At 31.2% G+C, this 12,112-nt stretch overlaps 1 protein-coding gene across 1 annotated transcript; it reads left to right on the forward strand.

The window, feature by feature from the left end:
- On the forward strand, nt 1–3,432 carry LOC108327099 (IQ domain-containing protein IQM3). The gene is made up of 9 exons (XM_017560818.2): nt 1–339; nt 507–615; nt 750–815; nt 944–1,032; nt 1,611–1,698; nt 1,837–1,983; nt 2,074–2,166; nt 2,382–2,483; nt 2,765–3,432. Exons 1-9 carry the CDS (start codon nt 131–133, stop codon nt 3,254–3,256), a joined length of 1,395 nt encoding a protein of 464 aa, XP_017416307.1. The 5' UTR covers nt 1–130; the 3' UTR covers nt 3,257–3,432.
- The last annotated feature ends 8,680 nt before the right edge of the window (nt 3,433–12,112 follow it).

Here is a 12,112-nt window from a genome sequence, read left to right on the forward strand (position 1 = left end):
TTGAAAGCGTAGGGAAGACCATGTCCAGTGAGAAGTGAGAGGGGTCACCCCTACAATCATTGATACAGTTACTCTCCTTAAAACACTCAAACAAGCACTTGTTTCAGTGGCTTCTTCCTTCCCATCATCCATGGAGATTCAAACTCACTCCCTCTCCCCGACTTTTCAATTCCACCTTCTCTCCCAATCCACCGACACCTACTTCCCTCCCAATAATGCCCCTCTCAACCACTCATCTCTCCGACATGCCACTGCCGCACTCAAGCTGCAAAAGGTCTACCGGAGTTACCGCACCCGCCGCAGGTTGGCCGACTCAGCCGTTGTTGCGGAAGAGCTATGGTCTGCATCCATGCACGCACTCTGATTTATACTTCTTCTACTACAAAATATTATTATCTTAACATATATGACTGAACAAAATTTGATCAGGTGTCACATGATGGATGAATATCATACGTGATGATGGTCCGAGAACAACTTATAATTTATGTGTATAATTTTTGCAGGTGGCAAGCCATAGACTATGTTAGGTTAAACCATAGCACCATTTCCTTCTTTAATTTGCCTGAAACTGCTGCGTCGCGCTGGAGCCGAGTTAAGTTGAACGCTGCCAAGGTATCTCATTGCTTCTGTCTTAACACCGTCTTCTATATGTTACTAATGATTTTGGTTCACAGTAGCTAAAGTCCAAATTAATAATATATATGCTGCTGCGGGTCTAATGCTTTTAGCTTCAATTATTTGCGCAGGTGGGTAAAGGTTTGTCCAGGGACTCCAAAGCACAAAAGTTGGCTTTTCAACATTGGATTGAAGCTGTGAGTGTATTAATGTTACTATATACTTCTTGACCAATGAGTTTTTTTTCCTCTGTTGAAATACTGTTGATGTTTTTCTGTGCTTGAAGAATCATGGTTGTATATTTGAATTTTGGTTGTGTAAGTAGATTGATCCACGACATCGCTATGGGCACAACTTGCAATACTACTATAAAGAATGGTGTAAATCTGACGCTGGTCAGCCATTTTTCTATTGGTAAGATGTTCTTATTGAGTGAAAGAAAGGTTGCTATTCTTACCTCTGGTTAAAATTAACCTGGGATATGGGTGAAAATTGAGTAGGCACAATTTTTTATTGACAGTGTGTTTTATGTGCACAAGTATTTTCACCTGCATGTGCCCGTTTCGGTAAAAAGTTGAATCCTTTGGCCGGTATCTTGGTAGTTACAAGCTTTATTCCGACAAACAACGTCATCAACTTGGAATATGTAACTCATAAGTATGTTGTTGTTTTGGTGTTTCCATTGTGGGAACATGGGAATCTTCTTGTGATCAGAGACACCCCTCAAGTTTCTCCGTACTATCACTGATTATGCTTTTATATTCAAATATGACAGTGCTTCATATGCAAATTACTATTGTGGAATTGGAAATTGGAATAAATTTTATATCCTGTCTATGGTTATAATAAGGCTTTGTAGCTTTGTTCCTTGTCTCTTATCTTAACACTCGGCTTTATCATAGTGGCGTTAAGATACAGAGTAAGATGAAAATGGGAGAACTCAGCACATTTCTTGGTTTTTGTCACTTAAATATTTGTTTCTTCTCCTGCAGGTTGGATTTGGGAAACGGGAAGAATCTTGATCTTGAACAATGCTCCCGATCAAAGCTACAAAAGGACTGTATTAAATATCTGGGACCTGTATGTGCATATCTGATTTGGATGTGTGTGTGTGTATACATATTTTTTAAATGTGGTTAAGGTTGGCATTCTTGCTTTTTGACACGTTCATCTAACTTTATTTTCCTTTGTCGACTCGTTCTTATTTTTCAAATTTAGCAAGAGAGAGAACAGTATGAATACATTGTGCTTGAGGGTAAAATTATCAACAAGCAATATGGAGACGCACTTCATACAAATGAAAACGGTGATGATGCAAAGTGGATATTCGTAATGAGTACCTCTAAGAAACTTTATGCTGGCAAGGTAACAGTTCAAGTTCGGTTACATATTTTCTTTAAGTACAACCTTCAATATCCTTGACCGTGCCACTAATACATTGCATTAACCTTACAGAAAAAGAAGGGATTATTTCACCATTCTAGTTTTTTGGCTGGAGGAGCTACGTTAGCTGCTGGAAGGCTTGTGGCCGAGCATGGAATTCTTAAGGTGAATCAGATTCGTAGGTTGTATGATTCAATTTTTGTGATAGCCAGTGGAAGTTCTGATATTTGCCTGCTAGATTTTATAGTGACAAGGAGATAGGGGACTACTATTGTTTGCATAAATGTCCATGGACTCATATAACTAAGGAATTTGACAGCTCCAATTTTATGTGCATTGCAAATGTCTGATTATATTGAACTATGACTTTGACTTTTCAGTCCATCTCTGCTTATAGTGGACATTACCGGCCAAAAGATGACACTCTTGACGGTTTCTTATCATATCTAAAGGAAAATGGCGTCAAGCTTGAGGAAGTTGAGGTAAGTGATCTGCATCAGGATATTTTAAGTTAGACTAAAAACTGTAGTACACTATAGTTACAGATATTGTCAAAATGTTGTTTGTAGAAAATATTCAAGCCGAAAGATGGTTATTTAATACCTTGATCATTTAGTATTTTCTGATTTTAATATGGGTTATATCATAATCTTTTTGTTATATAGTAGATAGTGTTTATGGTCATGTGTATACAAGGCCGAAACATCTAATAACTAAAGTGAAAACTAGGTTGGAATCACTTAATTATGATTCATGTTTTCAGTTGCGAAAGCCAAATGAAGATTCTGATATATACGAGGACAACAATAACATTTGTGAAGGAGCAGAAACACTTGAAAGCATTGGAGAACTGCATCTGCCTGAAATCTCTGAAGGAACCACCAATGCTCCATCCTTAGTTAAGGGAAATCCTCAATCTGAATCTGTTACTTATGCAAGGACTTTATCAGGTGGTCTTCAGAGTCCGAGAGCTGTGGTGCCCAAGACTGCAATATTGCAAAGAATCAATTCCAAGATGGGTTCGAAGTCCTACCAATTAGGACACCGACTTTCTCTTAAGTGGTCAACAGGAGCTGGACCTAGAATTGGGTGTGTTGCTGACTACCCTATAGAACTTAGAACACAGGCCTTGGAAATGCTTCACCTTTCTCCAAAACTTCCCCCTACACCTTCATACATGCAATTGGGTGGGCTTGTTTTGTCTTCACCTCCTAGTAGCTCTTGCTGTAACATTGATGGGACTTGTGTCAATTAATGTATATAATGTAATGTCAGGATCTTTAAAGTGAAGGTCCATGTTGCTTTAGGTTTAAAAGTGAAGGCTAAAGGTGATTTCGTTATTTAATAACGAAAATACCGTTCTTTACCTCATGCAAACTTTCTCAAGGACTTGAGCGTGATCTTAATAATAAGGTCCAATCGTTGTCATGATCTCTCACCTCATGCTTTTCTTTTTCCCACTAAACTTGAAGATGTTTGGTATGACTACCATTTGTGAAGCTTTTTATGCTAGGTGACCTGGTTTGGATTAACAAAAGAAGTTTATAACATTAGAATATTCAGATGAAAGCTTGTCAGAAATAACTTCTTTAAACTTCTGGATAAGGTATGATTCCATAAAAAAGTGTTTAACGTGTATTGATTGAACTGTTCAACTAAACGTGTTCGAGTGAGAGGCTACTGTTTAACTAGGAATATGCACCAAATATTATGTATCAACTAGCATTGATGTGTAAGGAAAAACTTGACTTGATAACTAAAGCTCCATAATATATATTTGTTCACCTTTTATTATTAAAAAAAAAGTTAAATATATTTTTAGTAGTGAACTTTACACAAAAATTCTATCACTTGAAACTTTGATACATTCTATTTCTTAAACTTAAAAATAACCGATATAGTTTATTTAATGCAATATATCATTTAAATAGTTTAAATACTATTAAGAAAATATCATATATTCAATAAAACTAGAATAGTTAACTTATGAAAGATATATAAAATGTATGCATAGTTATCCACAACATAACTATAACTTTAAGTCAAGTTTATATACGAAAAATGATACTTGACACACATAATTCTCTTACATTCATTTGATACTATCTTTCTTTACTTTTTATTTTTTTCTTTTTTGAAAAACTACAAAAGTTCATTCTTTTAAGACCATTTTACCCTTGTTAGGTGTGTCAAATGAATGTCAATGTATGTCATGCTACCCTTGCTCTTTGTATACATAACTCTATTCTAAAAACTATTTACTAAGATACCAGTATTACAACTCAAAAGGTAACATTAGTTACACTAAGTAGACCATACATTTGAGTCCTCACCGCCTAGGGCCTACTGCATATTGATTATTTCTCTTTGGTCACACCCATCAGGTGATCATTTTAAATCATACAAAAAAACACAAACAAACAAGAAAAATAAGAAGGGTAAACTAATATTATAAAAGAATCACTTCATGCAATTACAAAGCCTCATATAACACAACTCATTTCATAATCAAACCTAAGCATACAAATAAGTTCTAGACTTGACCAATCTGAATATATGTATTGATGTCAGACTATGACAAGTTGTACACTTCTAGTGGTGGAACAACTGCCCTTCAAACTACCACACAAGATTAATTTGTTAATCTCTTACGGAACGAGACCATAGATTAGGATCTCTTGCTACTCTTCACCACATAATCTCATTCTCTATCTAAGATGTAACGATTATTGAAGTATTAGGATAACTTCTAAGGTTGAGTCCCTGCATCAATACATCACTCTACTTGGAACCACCGTCAAGAATTTCACATTAGAAACTCTTTTCAAACAATACTTCAATACATACACAACTTTCTGCCTCAACCATCATAACATTCAATATTTATCAGCAAACAAACATTGCAATATCAATATATCTCATATTCATAAGAAACATAAGAAAAGAAACAAAAACTAAACATATTAAATAACGCATTGAATGCCAGAACCCTGCACTCAGTGCCAGACCTACAGTACCATGTGGCGCTCAACTTTTAAACTCACCGCTTAACGCCCTAAAGTTAGAGAGTTCACTGATTTCGTGGCGCTCAACGTCCTAAAGCCTAGGGACTCTCGGGTTTGACATCAATCAACGTCACACAAGACCGCTCAACGTCATACCAGATGACAACAACTTGTTTTTCTACTTTTGATGCACATGTGACCTATTCAACAAATAAAATTGGTTTCTTACACACTAGGATTGATACTAAAATATGTTTATGGTTAAAATTAAGTACCATTTTGCTTATTTGATTACAAACTAGATGCATCAAACCAACTCAAAAGAATCTAAGGTCAATTCTACACATTCTAAACCAGAAATTTACAAACTAAGGGTTTGAACAAGTCACAATTGACCCAAAAACAGACCTCGAACCTTCATTTTCATCACAAACTCTCTCCTTTAGATTTTCACCCCTTAAAACCTTTAAAAATAAACAAAAAATAGTACAAAACTAATCTTATCAAATACTGACCAAATTCAACATCAGATTTTACTTGACTCAAGGTCTAAACAAGTCTTAGATCGCATAAGAACATACCTTAAATCCCAGTTTTTTCTATTCAACCATTATTTCAAAATTCAGCCTATCAAAAACCCCTTTTTGATTCAAAACCAACTCTAAACTCTATCTATTTACTAATCTAAAAAAACATCATATTTCCACTAAATTATACCCCAATACAGTAGCCACAAGTGATCTAAACGAGTACAAACCAAACACAAGCATTCATACCAACATTCCTTAAGAAAAACATCAATCAATAAGTATATATTATCACATAAATATCAAATTTCCATCTATAAATCATCCAATAACCAAAATTAGGACATGCTATCAATGACTCATCAAATTAAATACCAATTACACTACATTTCATCCATGAACAGGAACTCAAAATCTCTAGACCAAAAATAAAAGATAATAGTTAGCTTCCCTTACTTGATGAAAAGCTTAAACAATTTTAAAAACCCAAAAATCCTGCCTCAACTCAAATCACTCTAGCGGTACCTATAAACTACAAAATGATGATCAAAATAGGTCCTCAGAAACACTGATCGACAATAAACTATAAAAAAAGATTGAATGATACATGCTTTAACCTACTTGCATTGACTTAAATAGAAAATCAAGAAAAAATGAGTAGAAGTTAACTTACTCATAAGAAAAATTATTCGAATGAACTCACTGCCGTGATCACCTGGTACCTCCTAATTGTCAAAGGATGGGTTAGAAATCTTAAAAAAATAAGGAAGGAAGTCTAAAAAAAGGGTTCTGAAAATAGTATATGTTTTTTATAATAAGATGTGTTTATAAAATTTTTTATATTTTTTTAATCGGTTTTATTATTTTAAACCACATATAAACTCTAATATTTTATTTTTTATTATTGCATTTAATCTAATTAAATTAAATTAAATTTTGTTATATATTTAAACATGTTTTACAATTAATATTAAGAAAAAGTTTAAAACGGTATAAAATATTTAAATACCAACAGGAAACATGACAAATAAAAATATTTAAAATATAAAGGAAATCTAATTTCAAATAAAAAAATCAAACACTGTTAAAAAGATATTTAACTCTTAGAGATAAGTTCATTTCATATCTTGAAATGTTTTGGTGGACCTAGACTTCTCCAGCTGCATGGTCACTTTAAAATATAATTCGGAATAGAACAAGTGGTTAGGAAAATGGAGATGCAATCATGATAACTCTACAAAACGACATGACAGAAAGTAAAGTTAAAAGTAGAAGAAGAAAGAAATGCAAGAATATTATTATATTATTTACGGACTTGGAAACCGTGCAATATCAATAATTCCAAGAGACAACGTGTTTCTTGTGACCACTATTGTGTCATCAGCACAAACAATAATTAGATGATCTGTAAATGGATTTTTGTCCGAAAGACACAAGTCAATGAGGGTTTGAAGATCCCCTGCTAATGATAGAAAAGTGAGAGAGAATCATTGGACTGCTAGTTATCATGATCAGCTCATCAGGAAATGCTTAATTAATGTAAGATACTTTTTATGATCCAAAATGTTTTAGACTTAATAGGATAAAATGTGTTTTTGATTGTGTAGAATAATCCATTATTGAAAAAATTAGTGGAGAACCATTTTTTAAGTAGGTCAAATCTTATTTTTATTTAAATAGTTATATTTAAATATATTTTTCAATCCATTGTATATACACACTCAATTGAAAGTATTACATGAACATAAATGTACTGATATAGTAATAATTAATCTTAGGCACATAATTAGTTGAAAGTTATTTATTTAATTAATTTTTAAAACATGGTTGTTATCATATTATTATAAAAGAGTTGTTTATTTCATTATATGTGAAAAAATATTTTCTTTTGTAAGTCACATTATAGTTTTGGCTTAGTTAGGAAAAATATTATATCCTAAAATGTTACGAGCCAAAAGATATCTGTAACAGTGTTTGAAATGATAATAATTACTAACATTTGGCAATAAATTAGTCTGAAAGAAAAACATATATATAACTTTTATAGTTAATATTGACATTTATATATATATATAATTCAATAAAATATGTTTAAGGATAAATAGTCAAATTAGTATTATAAGTATAATAAAAACTGATATATTTCATTTTTAGTGTAATAAAAAAAGAAATTACAGTTTTACATATTTATACATCTTTTGTATTATTCTTCAATGGGAAAACCTTCTAGTTGTTTAGCAAAAAAAATTCAAATATTCATTCAAGAGCCATGAACCAATCATTTTATGTAAGAAGAGCTAACACAACAACATTATGATATCTAATTTATTAGGTTGTAAATTTTGAAACAAAATCTTAGTAAAAAAATTCTTTCTATTTCTTTTAAGCGTACAGCTGTGCAGATATTGAGAAGACGAGTATTTTGGAGGTGCAGACGAGTATTTTGGAGGTGCAGGTGAAACATCCTCGTTATATCTATCACTCATTAAACATAAAATCTTTCACAACGTCTTAGGTTAAATTTTATTTTGACAACTCAAATGTTTGAGATAGGATTTTATTTTCATAATCCAAATGTCATATTTAATTTATTTCATCATAACAAATTGAGAATAACATAGAAAAATTTGTTTAAATATCCACATAGCATATCACATAAGACAAATCCTTATTACTAATTTATTTGTTATATAAAAGATATATCAAGATTTGAAAAAATAAAATAGAAATATAACTTTTTTTTAGTGACATATTTATATTTAAGTGATATTTTGAATTTATATAGGAATGAGATGAATAAAATTTCACAAATCAACCATTAATTAAGATAATTCCTGAAAGTTAGATAGTCAAATAGTGTGATTTCATCTTGATTGGTTATAAAATAGGAAATTTGACTATTTAATTTTTAAAAACAAGAAAAAATCATTTAGATATTGGATACTTTCATATATCAATCCATTTAACAAATACGACAAACTATATTGACGAAAACACATCTCCATGAATATTTGTAACATCCCAAAAATACAATAAATACCATATAATATTTCCAACAATGCTTCTCCTTCTGCTCACATTCACACAGATGATCATTGCAATGACAAGACGGACGTACAAGTACGAGACAACACAAGAAAACACAGGGTAAGCTTATGTAATTTAATTCACACATCAACATATAATATTAAACATTCCAATACCACAAGAACAGTTCAACATATATATAACGATACTAAAACTAACACTAGACTGACCGTCCGGACTATATGAATCTGTGTAGCTACAGGCGTTCACGCATCCGGGTGATGTAGTAACTGGGATACACTCAACAGCTGCCACCCGAGGTTAGCCCTATCCAAAGTACCCCTAAGGATTAGGACCTCCTGCCGTTCCCACACATGACCTACCCTCCTCTACGTGAGGATGAGTACTCACGGAACATCAGGATGAACTGCCAGCATTAGCATGCCCACAGTCATACTTTACAAAAATCCAATATTTAATACATGAGTCGTTCCTCCCTGGAACGCTCGTTCAAAAACTACAACCATTTATTCATCTCATATACTGTTCCTCCTTTATAATCTTCCACTTCATTATCAATTTCATCATTAGTTACAAGAACCCAAAATAACGAACGTTCAGTCCTCTTCAGAATGAGGACGAACGATAAGAAAAAGATCGATGATTCTCTTGTTCAGAATAGAATAAGGAGAAGAGAGTTACTTTTGGATTTACGAAATGAACCGAGTAAAATGGAGCAATATATATGACGAACGGTATTTACCACGTGAGTCAGTTGAATGAACTAACTCTCTTGAGTTCAAACCAATATTAAAGGAATAAGTCAAATATGGAGGCCTTAGGCCGGACCAAAAAAAGGAGACTAATCAAGAGGTTAAGAAATTATATTTAGAATAGTTCACATACGGAAATCCAATGTCAGTAAATGACCGAACATGGTAAAGGGAAATATTACTGAAGTTGGACGAACGCTATTTCAACAAGCTTGATAATTAAAGACAAGTATGAGCGTCCGATATAAGACCGAACACTAATTAGTACGGACGCTAGGTGTAAGATCGAGCGCCACTTATTACGAGCGCTAGGTATAAGACCGAGCACTACTAGTCTTAAAGTATGGGGGTGTATATATGTATTACTTTATTTCGGATATCCGGGTACAACTATGCTTGAACGAACGCTCAAACATAGTGTTCCACATGAGGACGCTCGTCCTCGATTAGAATTCTCTCCAAATGAAAGAATTCCGATTTTAAACAGTTTACTAGAACAAAACGAACGGTAGAGGACCGTTCGATAACGAACGTACTTTATCATAATGATAATTTCATATTTCAGAATTTCATCTATTTTCAACTCAAGTTTTCAACATATCAGATCATACCTCATAAATTCATATCCAGTATCAATTTACATACTTGATAGAGTTTCACATTAATAATTCATACTCCAAAACGATTACTCATATTCACATCCATACATATTAACCATCATCATATATATATATATATATATATATATATATATATATATATATATATATATATATATCAGGCAGCATGCATCATATTCATTCCTCCAAACAACGGATGTTCATCCAGTAAAACAACATACAATGTCAATTAAATTAAATAAGCTTCCCTTACCTGGATCAGTGAGTGAAACGTTCTAACGTAAGACTTTGGGTTCGTCCGTCTACAGCTTTATACCCTCAAGGTCACTTAACTCTTGCCACTAAATCTATCCACATAAAATATCAAGAATAACTTAGACTATATCCCTGCATGCAACCAGAACTTGGTTTTGCATGTAACCCAAGAACGAACGGTTAAGGTCGAGAAACTTACCAGTTTCAGAATCTGGAACTGTTCGGTCCAGATTGAAGCTTACTACGCCGGGAATAAGTCTACGGTCTCTGAATGATGAACGGAGAAGAGGATAGTGAGTTACAGTAGAAAGAAGGGAAATTTCTAGAGAGAAGGAGGAGGAAATGGAAAGTCAGAGTTTGGAAGGAAGAAGGTGCATGCAGAAGAGAGTGGGCAGGTTTTTCAGAAATCATTTTCATTTGCCCACGACCAAACGGTCGTGCGTTCTTCTGCTGACACCTGCACTCCACTTACTGACTTCCGAATCTTCCATTTTGACACTTGGCGTCAGCGCAGAGAGTTTGTGAGTGCGTTTTAATGGTTCTGAGACAGATTTTGGGTGTAATTAAATGAGATTAGACAGGTGGGGTTTAGGTATATTTAACGAGACCTGACAATATTTTACAAATATATTTTTTACTGTGTTTACACAATTTTTACCATAAATATTTATGGATTTTTTTTTTCTATAAATGAAGGATCCATTTAGTAATTAAAATATATAATAGAATAATATTGTAATTAGTAGTTTTTTTAGCTAAGATTTAGCCACAGAATTATCTTATTAGTTGTGATATTGTAATATTATAGTGTAATAATGTTATTTTAATATGTATCCCATCCTTTATTCTATTCTATTCCCCATCTTAATAAGTATGATATACTTTCTTTCTCACTTTTTTTTATATATAATATACTCAAATAAATTTAAATTACAACAATAAATAATATATAAGAGATACTTTTTTTATTTAAATATTTTCATTAAAAAAATATTTGAATCAATAATATGATATTTATAAAACTTATATAATTTATTTATTTATACCTATATATAAAAAAATATTCCATTCAACATTTTTTTTTAAATTTACCTTCAAAATAAAAGTTTTCTAAATAAAAATAATTTTTCTTAATTTTATTCTTTAAGTGATAGTTTATTTAAATTTAATTTTTTATTTTATATTTTTTGAACTTAATCATTTTTTAATTAAAAATTCCCCATAAAATAAATAAAAATAATTTACAACAAAATTATATAAGTAATTTATATTTAATATATACTACACTATATTATTTATTATATATAATGAGGGTTCATCTTTGGTGTACACATCTCTTTTTAAGTTTATCATTTAATAAGTAACTGTTTATCAATTTTATATACAGTTTTATTTTTTAAATGACCTTCTTTTAAAATTTAATATTTTTTTCCAAAATTCAACCTTTTTTAAATTCAATATTTTTTAAATTTAATCATTTTTTAAATTAAAATAACTATTTGTAATAATATTACCTATAAAATAAACAAAACTATCTACAATAAAATTATAAAAAAAAATATTTATATTCACTTTTATAATTATAATTTCATTATATTCTGTTATCAGTAAAAACAAATAACATACATGTGTTTTCATAATTTTAATAAACATTAAGTATAAATAAAACTTGTATAAGTGTTGATACTAATTTAAATGCTAATATATATCATAGTTTTTTATTTAACATATTTTCTTATATGCATTTATATTTATAATTAATGTGACATATGAATTTAAATTATATGATTATTATGATATTAAAATGAAATAATAATATTATCTATTTTAAGATATTAAATATAATTTTAAAATATAATATAAAATTTATAATATAAAAAATAATTAGATAAATAAAATATTTT

Source organism: Vigna angularis, chromosome 2 (assembly GCF_016808095.1).
Source record: "Vigna angularis cultivar LongXiaoDou No.4 chromosome 2, ASM1680809v1, whole genome shotgun sequence".
Taxonomy (NCBI): Eukaryota; Viridiplantae; Streptophyta; class Magnoliopsida; order Fabales; family Fabaceae; genus Vigna; species Vigna angularis.

Coding starts and splice junctions, on each gene's coding strand:
- LOC108327099 (XM_017560818.2), top strand. CDS start 131: ATGGAGATTCAAACTCACTCCCTCTCCCCGACTTTTCAATTCCACCTT. Junction 1,033..1,610: donor GGTCAGCCATTTTTCTATTG/GTAAGATGTTCT, acceptor CTTCTCCTGCAG/GTTGGATTTGGGAAACGGGA. Junction 1,984..2,073: donor AGAAACTTTATGCTGGCAAG/GTAACAGTTCAA, acceptor TTAACCTTACAG/AAAAAGAAGGGATTATTTCA.